General features: G+C 38.2%; 1 protein-coding gene across 2 annotated transcripts in view; it reads right to left on the bottom strand.

Moving 5' to 3' along the window:
* LOC121322941 (platelet-derived growth factor C-like) overlaps positions 1–22,953 on the bottom strand; it is a 96,370-nt gene that overhangs the window by 39,941 nt on the left and 33,476 nt on the right. For both annotated transcript variants that reach the window (XM_041263594.1, XM_041263586.1), the window contains exon 3: positions 7,109–7,304. In XM_041263594.1, the coding sequence (XP_041119528.1) occupies positions 7,109–7,304 (196 nt within the window). The remainder of the gene's footprint in view (positions 1–7,108; positions 7,305–22,953) is intronic.

Raw genomic sequence — 22,953 nt, 5'->3', positions numbered from 1 at the left:
TGCATTTTGAAACTGCCAGGTACTTGCAACCCACAGTGACCATTTTAAATCTAATATTCAACCACAAATGACAAAATTGTGTTTTGATGCGATTCTGTTCTTTGTTATATAACTCAAAAATGAAGGATTTGGATTTTGCAGTTTCATAGAGAAAAACAGAATAGAGTGATTTTTCCTGTTTTCTCTTCTTGTTCATTTATTTATAATAGTGTTGGCGCTTATTAATGGGTAATACATTGACAGAGCTGGAGCCTGTTGTCCTCTCATTGTATCTATTGCATTAGCGGTGGAAATGCGAGCATGTCTGAAGTATGAGGGAGTAGTTTGGTCTCCAAGCCCACCAAGCCCTAACTAATTTTCTTTGTTACCTTAAAATGTAAAATTTATCACAAAGTACATCAAGGAGACAAACGTTTTGGCTACTGCCTTCATCAACATCCCTGTGCACTACCTTGCTGCTTGAGGTTACTAAATTTGCATATAAACAGTTGAATGGTTGAAGACAAGCTGGTAAATCTGAATTTAGGTAAAATACAAGTGGTGAGAACAAATTTATTATCAAAAGATAATCTGAACCCTGAACCCTAATAACAGCTAATGTAATGAACACGTTTTAGTCCCCAGATGCGGTACAATTTCGGTAAACCACTTAAGCAAACTGCATTGCCAAGCAGACAACTGCACAAATTACCACGTCTAGCATTTACTAAACCTCTTTTCGCAGTACTCTTAGGGCAACATGATACAGTTAAGCGGTTTATAACCATTGCTTTCATGGCACCCCGAGGACCTGGTGGAAATGTATTATTTACTGTTTTTATTAAATATAAAAGACAAGCTCAGTAATATAATTATAATCTATAACCTCAGAGGGGAACTAAAGGCAATAAACACCATTGCATTTGTTTAGTGTTAATGACAGTAACTGCCCCCCAAACTGCTGGAATTTTAATTTTAAAAGATTTCCTATGAAATGTTTTATGATCTATATTTTAATGTAAAATACTTTGAGAGTATTTAATCTCCATTACACACCGTCGCACACACAAAAAAAATAATTGTAACCCTTTCTTCTCTTCAGTGTGACAGTAAGAAGTTTGTTATCGTTGTATTAAAAATATCTGCGGGGGTCTCCTCCTGCGTGCCAGGAGCACTAGAAAAAGGTGGGTGTAAGATAACACATAATGATATGATAAAAGAAACATCTTGTCATGTAGGATTCAGGTTACTTTACTTTGGTACCGTGTGAATGTATTTATCTCTTATACAAACGTAGGATGAGTTTAACTTTCCTGGCTTTTTGTAAAATCGTGAGAGAGAAAACATTACTTGCACAGCTAAAGACTGGCACACCTTCTGAACCCTCTCTTTTACCTGGGTGTTTAGTGTGCAGATTGCAGACATTATTTCTCCATCGGTTTGTCTTTTTATTCATCTTCCAGTCTCTCAATTGCTCTATTTCTACTAAGGAGATCCTTTTCATCATGTGTTACAGAACCAAATCCAATTCTATGTTTTAAAAATAAATAAAGCATAAATAAATAAAGCACTGTACTCTTGTATTAATAAGATCGGTTTATTAATAATATAGGCTTTTGAAAGCATGGCTCATTGTTTATTAGCCTTAATTGTCTCTTGTCTTCTCATATAACATCTCCAGGAGTATGTTATTCAGCAGAACTGACAAGATTTCAAAGAGAAAAAAAGAAATTCATTACATTTATGACTAACTTCGTTATCACCAAAATGCCCTTGATGTTACATTAGTATTATTATAGACTGCACATAACTAAAGCAAAATAACATAGTTAAAATGAACAATTAAAAGCGAACAAAATTGAATTTGAAAGGGAAATATTTACTAAGGTTTAGTTGGCGTTGGTACCAATTCAGGTTTAATATCAGTGCTAATACCCTTCTTCAGCAAATTACCTAACCCACAAAGGTCAGTGTTTTTGAATTAGAGCTATTAATACACTTTCTTAATAGCTCTTTGTGAATGCACTGGGCCATTCCTGTGTTCATTTGTAATCTGTACAATCAACAAGGACACATGTTAGCACCTTCACAATGGAGCATTATAAAACCAGAAAACTTTTAAAACCATGTTGTTATACTCAGGAGCAGTGGGAAGCTGCCTGCCATTCTTTAGTTACATAGGCAGGGGAAATCCCATCTGTCCATATCAGACCCCGAACAAATTTAGACAGTTAACTAGTTAATGTAGTTGCATGCTCATGGTCTATTCAGGGAAGCTGGCAAGATTGTAACTAATCCTTAAAGTGTGGCTAATGTGTATACTTTATGCATTAGATGTATTCTGCCAATATTTATGTTTGGCCTCAAAAGATTTAATATTTTTCCTTCATTTCATGCCAGGCCTGTGTTGTAGGCTTCAATTAAAACTATATATACATAATACCATATAAGTACATACATACATACATACATGTTTTCTGAGATGAAGTATAATTTTATGTCGATAAATGGTTTGTATTTTTGTTTAAAATCTTCACTGAAGCCATCATTGTCATAGATGTCAACACATTTGGGTTGTTTATAACACAGGTTCTAAGCTCCAAACTAGATTTGAGTCTATTGTGGGAGATGCGGTAGGGTTTCTCAATTCAAATCTTCTTTATTTTCCTCTTTTTATATATATATTATTTTTGTCTGTCCATGACTTTGAAATACCTGTCACGGCAACAAAGCAATCTTCTAAATATACTTTCCCCTCAGTCTAATGCTTTTATGCATTTCAAGTAGAAATACCATTGTGTAGAACAGCCAAAGTTTCTCTATTAGCACTATTAACACGATTACCATTTTGGAAAACCTTTACACATGGCTGTCAAGTGAGTTTTTGAGTTTATAAATACTTTTTATCCAATTAGAAACTTGTGATCAAGCAGCTTTTAAGTAGGGTTCTGAATCTTGATTCTATCTGGCTTTCTACCAATTTTCAAGTTGTTTTGTCAAAATGGAGTCACTGCAGTAACATCATCTGTGGTAATGGAGTAGTCACACATTGATAGTGGCAACCACACCACTGTTTTAATAGGGTTCTAGACTTTGATTATATCAAGTTTCAGGTTGTGTTGTGAAATTGTATTATGATATAGTTGGTAGTAACGTAATGGTAGTAAAGTAATGTAGTTACTGTATTTACCCTTACAAAAGATTACCACAGTAAATTTTCATGGTAATTTGGCAGTTTATCAAGGCTGGTCATGTTTTTAAAAAGCTATGCCATTCCTCTTTGCTTTACAATGCTTGCCTTAGTTTTATAACAATTATTTTCTTATGATAAACTCTTATAACGGTGGCTCCTCTATGTTTAGTTCCCTTTCAATTCGAAGACGACCACCAACCAATACTTTTGGGATATGCCTGCCTTAGGTAGGTTTTCGCTGAGAATTTTATGTCAGACCTCCGTGGAATGACGTCCTTAGTCCCGCCTGCCAAGGGAATAAGTAGTCGCTCCACAGAGCCTACTTCCTCTTTTGCCTCTCACTACAGTAAGGTATGCTTCTGTGTCCATCATATGAGTGTGACTGCCTGTGCAGTATTGGAGTGTGTGTGTGTGTGTGTTGTCTTTCAGCCTACACCAGGTGGTTGACTACATGCGGTTAGGGTAGGCACCACTGGATTAGCTGCCCCAGGTGCTTCGGTACCTTTGGTGCACACTCAGACCTTGGTGCTTCTATGCCTCGGTGCACTCAGTGCACACTGTACTTCGGTGCCTTGTGCGCATAGCATCTTGGTGCTCAGTGTGCACGGTGCCTCGAATCACATAACGACTCGGTGCGCATGGCGCTCGGTGCATGCAGCACTCGGCAATTTGGTGCCTCGGTGGGCGCCTCTGTACGAGGTGTACGCGGTGTACGCGGTGCTCGTGCATTAAGTGCTCAGTGCACCCAGTGCGTACGGCACTCGGTCAGCTTGGTGCGCATGGCACTTCGGTGGTCTGTGTTCAGGACACAGACTGTGACTCCTCGCAATCAGCCCTGCCCAGCATTCCCCAATTTCATGGAGGAGGTACGCACCTCCTGGGATCATCCAGCCTCAGTGCCTAGTGTGCTGAAGCAAGTGGAGCTGCTCACTTCTTTAGAGGGCGTGAACAAGCTGGGCCTAGCGGGTTTTCCCCAAGTGGACTCCACCATTACGGCCTTGGTCAAAGCTGCCCCAGAGGACCAAAGGAAACCTACGTGCCCGAGCCTGTAATGCACGGTCACAGAGATGCATTTGAAGTGGGCTTACGCAGCTGAAGCACAGGTAATGCCTATTTGGATGGCATACTAGGGGAAGCCCCACTCCGAGCCGGTGGCTTCTGAATTACCTCGAATTCCTCGGTGCTCGCCACCATGCACAACAGTTACGCACTGTAGTTCTGCGTGGGACCTCCTCCCTTTCGAGGGATAATGGTTCCATCTGTGAACAACCATCTCCAGGCTTTGGCACTTGGGCAAGAAGTAGAGAAACTGCTTCTCAAACAAGCCATCTGTCTCATAGAACACATCTCTCAAGAAGAGGGGTTCTACTCGAGATACTTTCTGGTGCCAAAAAAGGACGCTGGCTTTTCCCCCCATCCTACATCTGAGACACCTGAAAGGGTTATTGATGGAGAGGAGGTTCTAGATGGTCACTCATCGCCACATCCTCCAATCTGTTTGGCCGGGTGATTGGTTTACAATAGTGGACTTGAAGGACGTGTATTTTCACATTCCTATCCATCCAGAGCACAGGAAATATCTCCGCTTCACCTTTTGAGGGGAGCATATTCGAGTTTTCCATGCTGCCTTTCGGCTTCTCCTTAGCCCCCCGCACCTTTTCTAAGTGCATGGATGCAATCCTAGCTCCCTTACGGCTACAAGGGATCACTCTCAACGAGGCCAAGGGTCAATTAATACCGGGTCAGTGTACGGTCTCCTTGGGTCACCAGCTGTATTCCCTCACCATGCAAGCATATCTGTCGGATGAGAGTAGAGGCTATTCAAAACTGCCTGGCCCTGTTTCAACAGGGGTCACAGTGCAGCTACTGTTGCGTCAAAAACTACTGGGTCTGATGGCCGCAGTCTCATCAGCTATCCAACTGGGGTTACTGCGTATGCACCCCATTCAAGTGTGGATCAATGCCTTTCACCTGCACCCCAAGCGAGACAGACACTATCAGCTGACGGTGTCTTGCTCATGTTGGGAAGCCCTACGTTGGTGGAGACAGACCTCCCAACTGCACAAACATGTAGTGATGGGAGTGATACATAGCCGTCAAGTAGTGACGACAGATGCATACAACCTGGGTTGGGGTGCGGTCTGGGCAAGCAGAGGAGTCAGCGGCCCATTCAGGATATCCCTGCACATAAATACACTGGAGCTCAGAGCGTTGCACCCTGCACTCCAGCATTTCCTTGTCCAGAACAGACATGTCCTCATGCGCACCAGCAACATGTCAGTAGTGGCGTACATAAACAACCAAAGGTCTTCCTCCACAAGAGCATTACATGCTTACAAATGGAGGTGTTTTCAGAAGTGGTGCATGGCCAGAGGCCATGACCCTATCTACTGCCCCATAGCGATTATATTATAGTTTCAGCAGGATCTGCTAGAGGTGGGCAGTTGCCCCTCTACGCTGTAAGTGTGTTTGTCAGCTATATATGCATGGCCTATAATGGAGTCTAGACATGGTACTGAAGGTTCTCACTAAGGCCCTATTTGAGCCTATACATTCCATAGAGCTGAAATATCTCTGAAATCAGCCTTCTTATTGCCCATCACCTCCACTAAGCGGTTCAGCATCACATTAGTACATTCACATTGGTAATTACTCAGGTATTTTGAACTCAAGCTTTAAAGAACACTGATGTTTATGTAGTAGTCCACAATACATCAGCAAGTCTTTGGCTTTTATGATAAATATATATGTTTTCAGCTCAGACAACATTGTTTTATCTGCCTGACAAAATGAAAAGCAGCTGTAGGTATATGACCTGGGACATTACATAGAGCAGCGGGTCAGTATTGTCAATGGCAAGTATGGAATCGACATGTGCCTAAATTATACGAGGTAAAATGTCGAGTTGTGATGCAAGTTTAACAAAAAAAAATATCCCCTTGTAGATACAGATATTGCAACTCAGCAACTTTATATATATATATATATATATATATATATATATATATATATATATATATATATATATAGAATCATATATATAATGAAATCATTTTTTAAAACAGTTTAAGAGTTAGAGGTTTCAAATACACCTATAATGCACTGAATCCACCGATGTTTTCTCCAGTAGGCACCTTAAAAGGAACTCTGCTGTTATGGGGTATAACGATGCATTACTTTATTTACATCATTCATGTATACTATATCATAATAGGGGTATGTATCATTTGCATTGTGATAGAAGACCTAAAGCATAACATACTGTAGATCATTGTAGTTCTTAAATGAAGAATAAGAGTGTTTTAAAAGCTTGGTAAATGGAAATTTCACCACAGTGTATGCTACAAATGAAAAATATGTTATAAATGCAAAACCCATTGTGGTAAACCACTGGCCAGAAGCATAATGAAGATATTTATAAGCAAAGCTATTTATACCATTTAACATGCCAGTTTCTCTTTTATTACAGTGTTTATACAAGAATGTTGCTAACAACTTGTTTCTGCGTTTTTATAGAGCCTCTGGATAGTGTTGATCTAGAACCAACAACAAACCTAAACTGACAATACTGCTAAGCAGTTCTGTTTTAAAAACTCTTGCTTAAGCATATCATTCATATGTCACTTAAAAAAAAAAAAAAACACAAACATACACTTAAACATACACTTTGCTAAAGTTTGTTGGCTGAAGTTTAGCAGTCATTATCACATTTGCTGACAAATGTGACCTTGTAAATGTCACCAGAGTCAAGTAAAGACGACTGCTTGCTTTTGGTGTAATGGCTTAATTAATACTATTTCAGTGTCCCCAATTTTTACAGTACAGTATATGCTGTTAGATTTAAAGGTTACACTACTTGGTTGCCATATATTTTGACTCTGACAAGATGATTACTGCTCTTTTAAATAGCACATAATTCCCAGATAAGCTGCTTACTTGCATATGCCATCCTCTGGGTCCTCCAGCCCAAACCTTTCATCAAATGTCAACTGTATTCGCATGCCTTCATCCACTGCGATTAGCCTCCACACTAACACCTTGTTCCGAGGGTAAGCACGGGGGAACTCTGGACTGTGGACTACTCCATCTCCTGACACTGTAATGATTTTCTCATGCTGTGAATCTTGTACTCCTATGGAAAAACAGAAGGAGAAATTTAGATACAGTACCTTTGGGGGGTTGCTTTATGCTGTGCTCATAAACCTATGAGCAGGAAAACCTTGGGTTTAATATTTAAGATATATAATGGTGTTTATTTTAATGAAGTTGTCTTGCCTATCTTTAACTTGAAAACCTACCTATATGTGGAACTTATTCCACTAGATTGTTATTGTTTTCAGTGAAGGTCTAAAAATCACCCATGATAGCAATATTAATATCAACCCCTACATCATTAAAATAGACCCCATGTGATCAATGGAGAATTCCTCTCCTGAAGGTTCCTAAAATGCAGTTTTTTCTGGCAGATTTTTTTAAGGCTTGTATTAATTTGTGAATTAGGCCTTTTAAGTCTTAAAATAATATGTATATAATTGCTGGAATCGAAGCAAGAACTAACAGTTTAAATGTGTCTGGTTTAAAATGTAATGGTATGTTATTTATACAAAAAAGTAAATAATGACATATATTAAACATGGGCATGAATCATGAGTAATCGAGCTTACATCTGGCAGTAAGAACAGCACCGATGTGATTGTGTCACTGGTACTCCTATCATCAAATTTAACAACCTATAGACAGACAGTCAGTACATTGAAAGGATCAGTGACCTGAACACCTTGGCAATGCTTAAGCACACCATTAGCACGTAATCTGACAAAGATAATATTCTTCAATATCATTTTGTAAACTGTGGTTCTGTTTCTGTAATTTCCACGTCAAATCATAAATAACACCCATCAACCAGGAAAAAAAAAATAACTTGGATACATTCATTTCTTTACAATTCACTTCCTGCTCTAACTTAATTGCTGATCAACAGGATCCAGGTGTGAGCTAGAAAGTATTTAATTGGTTCATAAGATATGGCGCACAGTTTACAAATTACAGCATTACAAAATAAACGTCATACATCATTGAGCATGTGGTGACCACAGAAGCAGATTGTGGTAACATCCATTAAATATAACATCGATTACATATTAGGGTTCCAATTACTTTTTCCTTTGAAAGGTTTATTTGGAAGGGTAACTACAAATCATATAAAAATGTTAGAGCTTTCATGTGGTAAGGCACTGCCCTAGCTTAGATGAGATTGTACAGTTTATCTCAGTAATGCCTTTCACCTCGTCATGCCAAAGAAAAAGGGAAGCCAAGTGATTTATTGTACTAATGTCCTGTGCGAACTTCAACTGTTTGATAATGAGGGCATTCAGATGAGAATGTTCCAGCAATATGTTTCATTGAGCTCATCTATCCGGGGCATTGGTAAGGCATCAAATTTAGACATTTCTCTAACCTCCTGACAACATTTAAGTTGGGGCCCATATTTATTTTAGAGGTTGGTGCAGTAGCATCCAAAGCCTCGACTTCTTTTGCCACAAGCCTGGTGGCTTGAGCAGGTTTACGTGGTATAACTGCTCTTTTTTCCTATGGTCGGGCTGTCTGACCTTATAATTAACCGGCCCTTCAATAATCTTATAGGGTCTCTGCCACCGAGCAAATAGCAACACTCTGTTTCTGGGCTGAATGTTCTAACATTGGCCTGTTGATTGCAATTGTGTGACTGGGCAGCCTGTGCTTTTTCTAAATGCTGTCTCACAATATTGTTAACCTTTTTATTCCTGTTCCCCATATTGAGGAGATGCTCAATTACATGTTTCCCTGTGCTAGTTTGTCCCTCCCAAAACTCCTTGACAATGTCAAGAATTCCCCGAGGCTAACGGCCATACAAAAGTTCTAAAAGTGAAAACCCAGTGGAAGATTGGGGCACCTCGCTGACTGCAAACATCAAATAAGGGAGCAACAGATCCCAATCCTTCCAATCCTTAGCGATTACTTTCCTAAACCTACTTTTTAATGTTTTATTAAATCGCTCCACAAGCCTGTGACATTATGGATGGTATAATGAGTGTGGATTGGCTTTATTTTAAGGTCACACAGATCATTCATTAGCTTGGAGACAAACAGCGTTCCCTGGTCTGTCAGAATTTCCATTGGAATTCCTACTCAGGTAAACAGTTGCACCAACTCCTTTACTATCGTTTTTGATACAGTATTGCAAAGCTGTATGGCTTCAGGGTAGGTGACCGGTTTATCGGCCTGACCAGGTCCATTGCAATATGCTCAAACGAGATCTTGATTATTGGAAGTTGCACTAACGGGGCTTTGAACAGGGTGTGAGGACTAGTTTTCTAGCACTTGGGGCATGAACTGCAGTATTATTCAACCTTTTTATAAATTCCTCCCCAATAAAACCTCTTATGGATGCACACGGTCGTTTTCTCTTTACCCAAATGTGCTTCAAACAAGAGGCTATGTGCCAGAGAAAGGAACCAACAGCTGTTCGGCCTCCCATTCCCCAATCCGAGTGACACAATACAGGAGACAATTTTTCACACTATAATAGTCCAGTGGACCCTTAGTTTTCCCCTCTACCAGTACACCATCACAACCGATGCTTTTAAAATTAACAAATGTTAGATCAGCCCAATGCTCCATTAAATTTTGGTCATCACCCTCAGTGACAAGCCGGATGTCTCCTGTTTCATTGGTTATACTTTCAGGTTTACACTGAGTACTGACCCCCTTTCTAGCATGTTTTACAGGGTCCCCCACCAAGATATTCCTCTGGGGCTCCTCTATATTTGTCTGCTCGTCTTTGTTTATGGGACTTTCTTGTTTTCCGTTTTCCTGTAAACAGCTTTGGGTCAGTATTATCACTTTGTGGTGACTTCGGGATTACACCAACTCTTAACACATTTTCATTTCCCCAAAATTCGACTTTGGCCTGAGAAGTCGGGTAGAAATTAACATCCCTGTGTATGCATGTGATGTCTGTCCTAAGACGATGATCCAAATCAGACGGTTTTACAATTTGGTGAAACCAACGTAACTCAACGTAACCCACAGTCTGCTAGAGCTTGGGCCTCTTTCCCATTTTCAATGACTGGAATCATATACTGGTGCCCATCCAGAGCCACATTAACTATACTTGAGCCCACAGAAATTACTATCACCCATTACCAACCCACTGAGCTATGGGCCAGGCTTCTCTTGTGGCAACCTTTTCAAAAGCTAGGAGGTACACCACTACGTCATCCTGTGAGGGCAACTTTTGTAGAAGGTGTCTCGGTCTCATTGGGTTGACCATGATCCTGGCGGTCTCAGCTGCTGTGAGTCTGCTGGCCATCTCATGGCACTCCTGCTCGGCCTGTGCCAACTGGGCCATCAACATCTGTGTAGTCTCCCGCTGTGCAGCGGTTAGTTCCTGCTGCACCCGGTTGGTTTCGTGCTGCGTTGCTGTAACCTGCAGCAAGGCTTTTACCACTTCCATATATTCCATTTATATAGTCTTCCATATATTTTCAAGCTGCAATTGTACTCCAAAGCCACTGGGGGACACTGAAATCCCACTACTTACACCATGTTTGTAACAGTGTGACCAAGGTATACATTATAAACAGGCTGGAGACAGGTTATGCAGTTGGACTTCAGGACTTAGTTTTAGTAATTCCCCACACAGGGATCTTCGACACTTGTAAACCCAAACAAATAAACAAAACAAACCTAGCTCGTACTCAAGCACTAACTTGTTTTTGTCCCTTACTATGGTGTCAGGATGGCTAAGCTGTTTCCCTGATCTATGGAAAACAGTTAGTGGGCAAAACCAAAGATTATACAAACCCAGGAAATAAAGCCCTCTTTATTCTCCGGCTCACATAATGATTTTTAATAACTTTGCCACTATATATACAGTACCAGTCAAAAGTTTGAGTACACCTGCTTGAAACCAGGTTTTTCATGATTATCTATGCTTTTAACTGTATAGACTTGTCTATAAACACTTTAATATTTCATTATATGATATGTGTACTTATATAAGCCGATAATCATAAGTGAATTGCATTCAAAAATTTAATTTTTACATGAAAATGTAAATCTTGTCAATTTCAATGAAATGATCACCCAAAGCCAGAGGATTTCAGTCTGAAGCCCAAGTCAGTTAAAAGTCTGAAATGTGTATAACACGGTATTAGAACACTGGCCTAAGTATAAAAGTGTCTTTGTTAGATGTTCTCTGAGTTAACTAGCATGTTACCTAATTAACCTTTTGTCACCAATTATTGTTAACAGGTGAGAGTCCATGATTACTATAAATATAGGTAGCATAGGCACAAGTTTGTCATTCCTGAATGTAAGGGAGCAGAAAATGGCAAAATACACTAAGTTAAGCAAAGAAAAAAGTAATTACTTTAAGAAATGACGGTCAATCTTTAAGACAAATCGCAACAACTTTGCAAGTGTCTGTAACTGCTGTGGCCAAGACCATTAAACGATTTGAAGAAACTGGCACTCATGAGGACCAAACAAGGTCAGACAGGCCAAGGGTGACCTCAGAATCAGAGAACAAGTTCATTTGAGTCACAAGTCTGCGAAACCGGTGATTAACTGCCCCTGAAATACAAGCTCAGCTAAATGCTACTAGAAGTACAGATGTTTCAACATCAACTGTTCAGAGGAGATTGCGTGAAGCTGGCCTAACTGGAAGAATTGCTGAAAAGAAACCATTGTTAAGTGTGCAGAATAAGAGAAAGAGACTTGCCTGGGCCAAAAAACACAGAAACTGGATGTTTGAGGAGTGGAAGTCGGTCTTACAGACCGACGAGTCAAAATTTGAAATATTTGGGTACAACTGCCGAGTATTTTTAAGATAGTGTGAGCGCATGAATACTGCATGTGTGGTTCCCACTGTCAAGCACGGAGGAGGCAGTGTCATGGTCTGGGGTTGTTTTGCTGGTGACACAGTTGGTGATCTTTACCAAGTCCATGGCAAGCTCAACCAACATGGCTATCATAGCATACTTCAGAGGCATGCCATTCCATCAGGATTACGGCTAGCTGGGCAGTCCTTCATTCCTCAGCAAGATAATAATCCGAAACACACCTCAAAGTTGTGCAAGAACTATCTGGTGAAGAAGGAAAGTGAAGGACAACTCAATCTAATGGCCTGGCCTGCCCAGTCTCCAGACCTCAATCTCATAGAACTTGTATGGGACGAACTGGACAGAAGAGTCAAAGCAAAGCTACCCACAAGTGACCTACATCTCTGGGAATTGCTGGAGAAGATCTGGGAAGATGTGTTGGGTGATTTCCTGCTGAAACTTGTTATCCGAAAGCCTCGTGTTTGTGAGGCTGTCATTAAGGCAAAGGGTGGCTATTTTGAGGAATCCAAGATATAGAGACAATTTTCAGTTTTCATGAACATTGCTTTGATACTCCTTATGTTTTGTTTTGTATATTGTAACATGTGTTCCCATTTTCAAGTATTTACAGAAATGTATATGACGTAAAACATTGTCAATTATAAAAAAAAAACTACTTTCCAGCAAGTGTACTCAAACTTTTGACTGGTACTATATATACATCTCTTTGAGCGCTGGATGCAGAAGCAGCTACCTTGTTTGTTTATGTCTGTGTTATGTCTGCGGTGAATGGACTATTGCTCTGAACTTTTTTTTTTTTTTGGCTTCTCTCGAACGGTCTCACTCGGCCATTTAAAGGTTTTCTCTGCTTTTTCCAGAGAAAAAACGACTACAGACCTGTGCTTGATGTATTTTTGATGATGTCAGACAGGGTCTGATGTTGGACTGGACAGGAATAATTGTAATGTCGGACCTGGTACGACATAGGTCTGCAAAGTGTTCAATCATAATACAACAAATACCAAATCCGCACAGGGATGGGGTGTACTCCGCCACACTCCACCATGTAGTTTATTTGCCAAATTAATTAGAGATGTCTTTTGTTAGATGTGCTCTATTGATCTGAATGTGTTGTAATAAAGGTTTCACTTCTCACCTGAGACAGTACAATATGTTCTGTTGGCATGTGTTAAAAATATGATACAACAGTGAGTCAATTATACAAACTAATTGGGACGCATAATTGAGTTGTATGAATAATCGAACAGGTATTAATAACAATTACTGTACCTTTAATAATGTATAAAATAAAGTTAATATACACAAGTACTTAGTACACAAGTACCTACTGATGATATATAGCTAGTAACCTATTCTATCACATGAAGCATACAAAATGATAAAGCTTTACAAATCATTAAATTAATGCAACTCAGTCAAACTTTAACACCTACAGTTAAGGTAATGACATACTGTAATTAAACATACCATATACCAAACTTTGAAAATCAAAGAATACAATTCAGTACAACTTTGACATATTACAGAACTTTAGAAATCATTGAACTTCAAAAAATCAGTAAAATGTTTCTGTACTTTGATCATTGTAATAACATGCAATTGAAATGAATACAAATTCTTAGCTGCTCAATAACATAGAGAGGATCTCCAGCCCTTACTGAAGAAATAGAAGAAAAATCAAGAATGAAGTGACTGTTTTAATTTGCTTAACTACAACGATTTAAAGCACACATTGCACCATCAAAGGTTTTGGTGACATGAATAATTCTGTAACTTTCATTTGCCTCAGTCCGCTGGTCCTTTTTTTGAAAGCTAAATCTCGTAGCCGTTTTAGCAGCAGAAGCTGTGTGCATAATACACCACACTTAATTCATCACTAGACTACAGGTGCATTCGGTTGATTAGACCACATGGTTGATCAAAGATCAGATCATTGATTCTGTACAACTAGCTTCATAGCAGGGGCATAAGCAGTCTGGCTCATTTTATATATATATATATATATATATATATATATATATATATATATATATATATATATATATATATATATATAATATATAATCTCAGTAAAACTGGATATATTTTAGGACTGTGTCTGATCCTAAATTTATATTCAGGTTTAAAATAAAGCTTAATTTTTTTCTAGAATCTGCACCAGCATAAGTCTTGTACAGTGCTGCCCTTTCCCGAAGTGTATAATGTCATTAACTGTAACTGTGCAGCACAGACCTTTACTGCCAATTCAAACCATTTATTTGGATACATTTCCTTTATATCCACACTGTCAACCCTGACTTGTAATTTAAAGGCAATAATTTTTTCTTTCCTGAAGTCTGCCCCCCACGTTTAACGATGTATAGTTTTTCTGTCTTGGTACACCCTTTACATTTGCAGTTTGTGTAAATGTATATGCAGCTCTTAGCGAGCCATGCCATGAGTAGGAGACGATTGCTTATACTTCCCAGAATCCTCCAGTAAAATGACATTGTAGTGCAGTTCACCTGTAAATACGTGAATAATTTATCCATATCTAAAAACAGTACCTATCACCAGACAAATCTGAGAAATGAACTTAGCAAAACACATAGATTTGTACTCAATTTTGCATGAAACATGAGCATTCAATGACACTACATACTGGGTACCTGCAGAACAACAGTTAGATGTTGATAGCTATAACAAGTAAAGGCAAGCACACATACTTTATACAAAAGATATTTTACTTGCGATTGGAAGAGATATGTTGTACTTCAGAATCAATCTTTATAAGCTGCAAAGAGATTTCCCTTTTAAGCCATTCATTCAAATGGCAAGTCATTGTATAAAAGCAAGGGATTGTTAGGAATGTCTTATCTCAGACACTGTTACCATGAAGAGATGATTGAAACTCTGTCTTTTGGCTGGTTTCACAGATCCCCCAAAAAAGGTCTGTACAGGAACCTCCCTCAACCAACTCACCACTAAAAAAGAATCCCTAGATTTTAACTTAGGTCAACTTATAGTTGAAGAAATATGTTTGCAAATGACTTCAATGTTAACAATTCAGACATTTAGTCAACATATCAAGTACCAACCAAGAGTACTAAAGCTTCTATGACGCGTCTCTGAAGAATAAAAAGAACAGGCCTTAGGGTAGTAGTGTTCATTCTTGTATTCTGATAGGTATCTGCAATCCCAAAACGGCTGGGGGATGCTGCACAATGGGCTTATTCTATGGACTAACTTTGATGGTATTACCATTTTTTGGGATAAATAAATCACTGTCATCCACAGTAGTCTCTTCAGAATTTCACAGCAAACAGACAAGCAAAAAACTCCTGAAAAAGTTTACAGTTCTAACAACAATAGAGGTAGAGCTTTTTAAAGTGCTATTACAGCAACAGTTAGTGACTAGTTGACTAATACTGTATTTACAATTACAACTCGGGCCTGAGCTGGCTTAGAGACGATCAGATTAAAGCATTCTTATTATTTGAGCCACCCCATTTACACTTAAGCATAGACCTAAGCTGGCTTTGGCCCCGTATGAACACGCATAGCCCCTGAACTGTAGTGCGAGCCCAGTGACATCATATTGACTACACTCGCTTGAAGACATTTCCCTTCCCCAAAGCACATTCCTGCATGTGGAATATTATCATTGGATAAATTGTGAAATAAAACACTCAATTTGACAATCAACCAGACAATAATGTTATTGTTATATATTGCAAACACCCCCCCTTTACAGGAACAAAAACACTTAAAATGTAAAGTTATATAAACAGGGTCATAATATAGTGGCTTCAGCAAAGCATGTGTTGGTGGTTTATTTTCCCTGACAAAGCTGGTTAGTTCCTTTTAATCTTGTTCAGCAAGTTCCAAAAAACAATGAATTTCTGTTTAATCCGTTTCACTGTTTTGTTGTTCTGTAGTATTCCCTACCCAGTTTGAAATGCTTGAGTGAGAAACTACTGGCACACAATCCGTCATTACCACAGAGGCAGCTGCTCCCGTAATGCCAACATGTTTTTTAATTACATTGGAATTGCACTTGAGCAAAAATGCTGCTAATTTCTTACATATTGATTACTGTAAAAATGCATTTTAGGTACCGCCATGTACAATAATTTTACTCATGTGCTGTATATGGAGTACATGTGGTTTTAATGCAATGAAAACATCCCTTTACACACTGTGGTAATTAAACAAAAGCATATGACTCTATCAAGCAGGGTTTCAAAGAAAATCTGGCAAGTAATTAATTTAAGGACAATGGCATCCTCATTAAAATTGAATAATTACACAGACAAAACTGCAATCACAGTTTTAAATATATCAAAACCCATTGTTAACGGTCAGTCAATTAGTAAGAAATACATATTTTAACAGATTACAGACCATGTGGGATGGGGGATTTTATAGATTCTATGAAATCTTGCCTAAAAAACTTTTTTTCTACAAATTAATTTATAACAGATTATTCATGTGTACATTAATCAGAATATTTATGTACACGAACTTGTAGCATACACATTGTTTTATATGCTTCTTTTATGGATGTTCTGATCTATGTTTGTTTCCATGATTTTTACAACTTGTATTATAAGCACCTTCATAACGGTGGAGGAATGAAATATGCAAAAATTGCAGATTGTTATAACATATTGTTCCCCCGAAATCCAGACAACCTACCAACTGGCTATTAATAGATGTTATAGTGCAAATAGTCTATTAATAGTGCAAAATGATACACTATATTGATACTGGCTGTAGGGTGAAGCGCGAATTTGGAAATGTATTGTTCTTTGTTCTTTTTTTTCGATCGCTTACTCCATTTGCTTTGGAAATAACAAGTGGGAACCAGGAATTTGTGTATCTTTAGGTGGAAGTGGCAATGGATGGGGAGCTCATTATTGCTGAGTTTGGTCTGACTCCTCAAGCAAAGGAAATCTGATCCCCCTCCGTCCGGTATTAAGATGGCTTTAGACCATTACCATCCAAAACCATGTTAATACATACAAACAGTATAGTTACTACAAAGGTTCAACGGGATCAAAGGGAAGTTTTTTTTTTTCCCCCAAACAAGGAAAAAAAGAACCCTTTTTCTCATATCGCACACACATCAGATAACAAAAGTAGCTCTGTAAAGTAAAGGTGAACTATGTGTCTGAAATGGCTCGGTTTCTAAGGGTTGTTTTATCTATGTTTAAGCTAGTTTCCCATTTATCATTAATATCACATCCTGCTGTTGGTATATTTTAGGTTAAAGATAGACTTAGAGACACACACCCCCCCCCCGCCGTTCTGGCTTATCCATGTTACATTAAACTGCACAAGTTGATCTCTTTAGCTAATTACATCAAACATGACTTTTCCTTGACCCAATTTTCTAGCTGAACAACTTTGATCACAAAGAAGAGCATTGGTACTGTTTCGGTACAGTATTAACATTGTGCTTTCTTACATATTACTATGTCTCCTACCAAGAAGCCAATGGTAATCATTAACTTTCTAAAACTTAAATGGTATGTACCCTCAAACAAGGAGGCAAAGTATGCACATTTTATATGGAAATGCTGACAACAGCTAACAACACAATTAAAATAAGAACATAATAATCTCTAGGTGAAGAAACTGTATCCCTCTGTTGCTTGATTTACATTTTAGGTAGGTCAATATTGCTAATCAAAAACAAACATTGCATTTGCTGTTTTAAGACTGATGTAATTAAATCCAAACAAAGTAGCCCAAGAAAAGATAAACTTTTTATGAGCAAACTCATTCTTTTATAGCACAAGAGAAATAGGCAGAAACAAATTATTCATCCACAGCAACCAGAATGCCAATTGTAGTTTAGTTTTCTCACGTTGTGCCCCTCAAGCTACAGTAGCACAGGTGCATATGAACAATGAGAGCATACAAAACTATGTCAAAGAAGCCAAGAAGCATTAACGGACCCCACAATAATGTTACAATCCACGTCAACACGAGCACAGTAATAAAGAAATTTAAAACATTTCCTAGAGCTTATCATTTCTTTTTTATTTTATTTGTATTGCTTTTGTCGAAGCACCTGGGTCTTTTTTTGCTGCTCTAATGCTGTTTGATCTTTTGAAAGAATTGACAGTTTTGAGGATGATTCTGATAGTGTTGATGGAATTTACTATGCTGAGCTTTTGGAACATGTAACAAATAAGGTCAAAACAAGGGTATTTAGAGGTATGCTGGTAAAAGCAATGTATGCGGCAACTTGATCCATTCTGACCATTTTTCACCTGCTGTGCTGATGTCATCTTGACTTGGCCCCAATTCAGTTAAAAGGTTATTTGTTAATTAATTTTGCTGAATTAATTACATCAAATAGACCCCCACAACAACTGTATCATGTTTATATAATATGAAGTATTTTAAAACAACCGTTCTGCTCCACTTACTTGACTTGCTTGTGATTCATTGTGCTTTCATGGTGCTTTTACTACACTTTACTGATTTGCTAAGTTACCTTGATAAATTGTACTGAAATACACTTTCACAGGGTTGTTTAATAAAATATAACCACAGCACCACATAAATAGATTGCAACAATGTCTAATATGTTGTTGTCATATGTAGCAGGGAGAGATCTGTGCTGACTCTGCTGGCGTGTTCATGGGCTGCAGGAAGAGGGCGGCAATCGCCCAACAACCGCCTGTGAGTCATGGCAGTGACACGGGGAGGTGGGAAAGTGGGTGTGTGGACTTTCCCCCTCTCTGAATGGCTGAGAGGCGAGTCTTGGGTGATTGTTGGTCCTATAAAGTAACGCTCTGCTGTCTCCTCAGCTCTGCCCACTTAGACGCACCGAGAGTGCGGAAGCTCTGATCCAGGACAGGGAATCAGGCGAAACAAAGAGAGTTTCACAGCGAGACAGAGAGAGCGGGGAACCCTTGGGCAGACCCCGGCATATTGTAAAAGAGCAGGCTAGTTAGCCTACAGAGTAGGACGGTGATTCGGGTCGTGTGGGTAGCGGCGACAGGGATAACGCTGCCGAGTGCAGCACCTTTTATTTGTAGTTTTATTACTGTTTTATTTTCCATTGTTCTTTTCGCCTTCTGTTTTCATTATTATTTCTTTGAGCACCTGCGAGTGCACTTGCTGTTCGCGTACCAGCTATGGTATTTCCGTGGTGCTGTCTATCATCGTTGATAGGCAGCCCACGGTCAACAGTGCCCTCTGCCGGAAAAAGTAAGAACTGTCAAAAATAAAACTGGGCACCTGTGTGGTGTTTTCAATTACACCTGTCTGTCTTCTAGTCAGTGAATTACCCACACCCCTTCCACACGTGGTGTCAGGGTGGGATTCCGCTGCATCCTGCTGCTGCAAGGCCTGCCGTTTTCAAGGCACCTTTTGAGTTATAGTTTGGGGTATTGTGTTTTATTTTGCACTTTTTGTACAGTTTGCTGTATTTGTCCTCTGTGCGTTACCATCGCTGGTAACGTCACATGACCGCCTTTATTTTACTTTCATTTTCTGTTTTTGTTAATAAATCCTGCGCGCCTGTGCCGGCGTTTCAACACCACCTCTGTCTCTCTGTATGCTTGAACAGCGGCTACCCACATGTGTGACCCGAGGAAGACCCTGTCACATCATAATAAAAGTACTTGCACGTCTGAATAGTAACTTTATTAATCCCTATTGAAGAGATGTGCTGTACCACAAAAGCATTGCTTATTTTTTGGCAGGTATTGCACAAATACTATCAGCCAAACTCAATATTATTGAAGTTTACCAGTGCTCAATGCAACATTACAGATTACACTTATTATCATTTCTCAGAGGGAGGAAGACATAACAGAGAAAGAGCTACATGGCACTAATTATATCATTTATTTCTTTTTCTTTTTCTTTTTTTAAATATAATAAATCTGCAAATCTGTCTTTATCAACCACTCTGGGTTTTGAAGCTACTTAAAATATACACAGTGTCATCTCATCCATTTTTTATGGTGTCACGATTAAGACCCTGCAAAATGCATAGGAGAATTAAAACAGGACTAACCTCCAAATGTCCACTCCAGCCACTCCAGCTAAACTAATCTAAAGAAAGGAATCAGCACATTCTGGATCATTACAAAACACCCCCTAATTATAAGGGACAATTATGACAATGGTTGTTTTAGAAATCAACAAAATTAAAAAAAAAAAAAAAAAAAAAAAAACATTTCTTTGAGAGATTGCACACAGCAGTGATTTGAAATGTTCGAGTTCACAAATGTATAATAAAGATGCAGAATTAATAAATACATACGAGCACTGGCACAAGAGTTGCACAGATGTCAGTATAAACAAACAGGGTGTTAAAACTTTCCAAAGTTTATGAAAAATTGACAAGCTACTACAACCCTGATCAATGCAGAACATAAACATGTTTTATTCAACCAGTTCATAAGTTTTTGAAGGCAGTAAGAATTTTTTACCCACAACACGTTTGTAGTTTGGATATAGAAACCCTCCTGTTAGATTCAGAAATGGAGGGATATCAGCTATATGCAAAAGGAAATGGACAAATACAGAATAACTATTTCCTAATTTAGCAAGAAAGGCTGAAAGATATTTGTCAGTTCTTACCAATTCTGTGGATGCTGAAAGAAGTGTTTCTTCATGTGGACACATTTTCACAGAGTAATGCCAATCCATAAAGAAGACCGATTTAATCAATTGATGATGCTTAAGTTTAACCGCAAAATACAATGCACAAGAACTGAGAATGGATTTTTGTTGTCTTTCATGCGAACATAAGCAACACTTATGGGCTCTTTATGATCAACCAGAACAAAACAAAACCAATAAAACAAACACAATTACATATTTGTGCCGGGTGAAATCTGGATATCAAGAAAATGTTTTTTTTTTTTTTTTTTTTTTTTAAACAATGATTTGTGTTAAAGTATACTGGTAAATTAAAACCTATAAATAATGTATTTATACTTATGAGTCCTCTGAAATAATACTGAAAAAAAAGTATTTTTAAAATCCTGTCATACGTATTCACATGGGTTGTAAGGGTTAAATAAATGTCAGTAGCCATCTACAGCAATCTGTTTATTCATTTGCTATTACATATTTTGTAGTAATAGGATGAGCAATTCAAATGGTTAATGTTGGGATGATTGTTTAATGATTGCTCATTATGTGGCTTACTGTGGAGGCTATATCGACATCGTGTGGCCAGAGGACTAAATTACAGGGTGAAAAACAACTGAAAAACTCAGGACTCTAGTCATGATAGAAGAATAGCATAATGTAGTAAATGAAAGTGAAAGCTTATATAACATTGCATAGAACAACATAGTAAAGCATTAACACATAGGCATGTGAAAACCAAGGGAAACTGCAAAAAGACAGAACATTTACCCTGGTAAACTCTCAGTAGGGTGATCAAGTTCTTTTGGAGACATTCTTGAATTTGCAGCTAAGTGTGGACAAAAACTACATTGTGTACCACCTGTATTAGAAAAAAAAATGCCTTGAGCCTAAGGAGTTTTTCATCATAGCATTGGTTGTATTTGTAAAGGACTACAGACTTATTTTGGTGCTTTGAAAATAAAAAAGTTCCTTTTCGATGAAGTGTGGTTTTCCAATGTGTACAACAAAATACACATGTGTTAGTTATTAGAGTATTTATTGTGGTTACTAGAACGCAGATGCAGTAAATTCCAAACATGGCTTCAAATATTTATTGCTCTTGGTATACAGCAATCAAAGAAGAATCTGAGAAGTGCATTTTTTGGTTTGAAAGAGCTGCTCATTAACAGATTCCCTTTTTCTGATACAACAGGTTCTGAATACAAAGTGGAAAGGCAATGTTAAATGCAACAGAAAGTTTAATTAATCTAATTAGGCTATCCCCGCACAAGCTCTAAAATAATATAGTAATAATTACTTATAGAAAAAAACTTCTCTGAGTTGGCTATTTTCATAACCTTGGCTTGTAACATAAAGCAGCCCTACTGATGATAGCCCCTTACAAACTTTTGCACTGATACTTTTTCTAGCCACCAGCACACTGCATTTTCTGTGTCAATGGTAAAGGAACATGTTCTTGCCTGCTTCTTAATATACATTATGCAGCATTTAGTACTATATAAAGCCTCATAAAGAATCCTATTCCAGCACACTTTGATAACCCAGGCACATTGCCATCTGTATCCTGTTAAGCCTATTCATGTGTCGGCATGCAATGTAATATTTTTTCTAGGTTCTGCATACATCTAGCATTATAGAATACTTCCCAAGGGCTAGACAAGTGCATTCTTCAATTAAAGCTGATAATCAGTAAGTGGAGCAGTAGTTTGTAGAGTAATTGCTTTAATTGAAAACTATGTTGTGCTACTGAAAGGAAAATCCACCCACTAATCATATACCTAATCAAGCTGTTTCTTTAAATAGCCCTCTCATCTATGCCTCCTTGTCATTTCTTTGTTTGCTCCTCCACTGCCTCTGCCTTGTCTTCTGTGGATGTCTCCTTTCTGAAACATTGTTAACAATACATGCTGTGGCCATTTAAAGCTTTATTGTGTGTGTTTTTAATATGCCATGCCTGACATTCAACAAAATTCTACATTTCTAGAAAATGTTTAATACCACATCCACTCAGTGCATTTTAAAATGAGAAAGCATTTGACATGAATGGCCTCATTCACCTTTTTTCATTTTTTCTGATCAAATTAAACATACATTTCACATTAACCTTGTTTATCAGTAGCTGTCAAAATTAGTTTCAATGAGGTTTCACACATATACAATGCAGACGTGTGATTACTCCCATTACAAGTGGCACATCAATAAGTAAATATTGATTTTTCCAAATTCATATATTACATTAGAACACTTAACGTGGCTTTTTATAGTGTAAAAGAAGAAGTCAGCTACTAC

Source organism: Polyodon spathula, chromosome 1 (assembly GCF_017654505.1).
Source record: "Polyodon spathula isolate WHYD16114869_AA chromosome 1, ASM1765450v1, whole genome shotgun sequence".
NCBI lineage: Eukaryota > Metazoa > Chordata > Actinopteri > Acipenseriformes > Polyodontidae > Polyodon > Polyodon spathula.
Note: the sequence above shows the minus strand (reverse complement) of the source record. Positions and strands in the feature narration are given on the sequence as shown.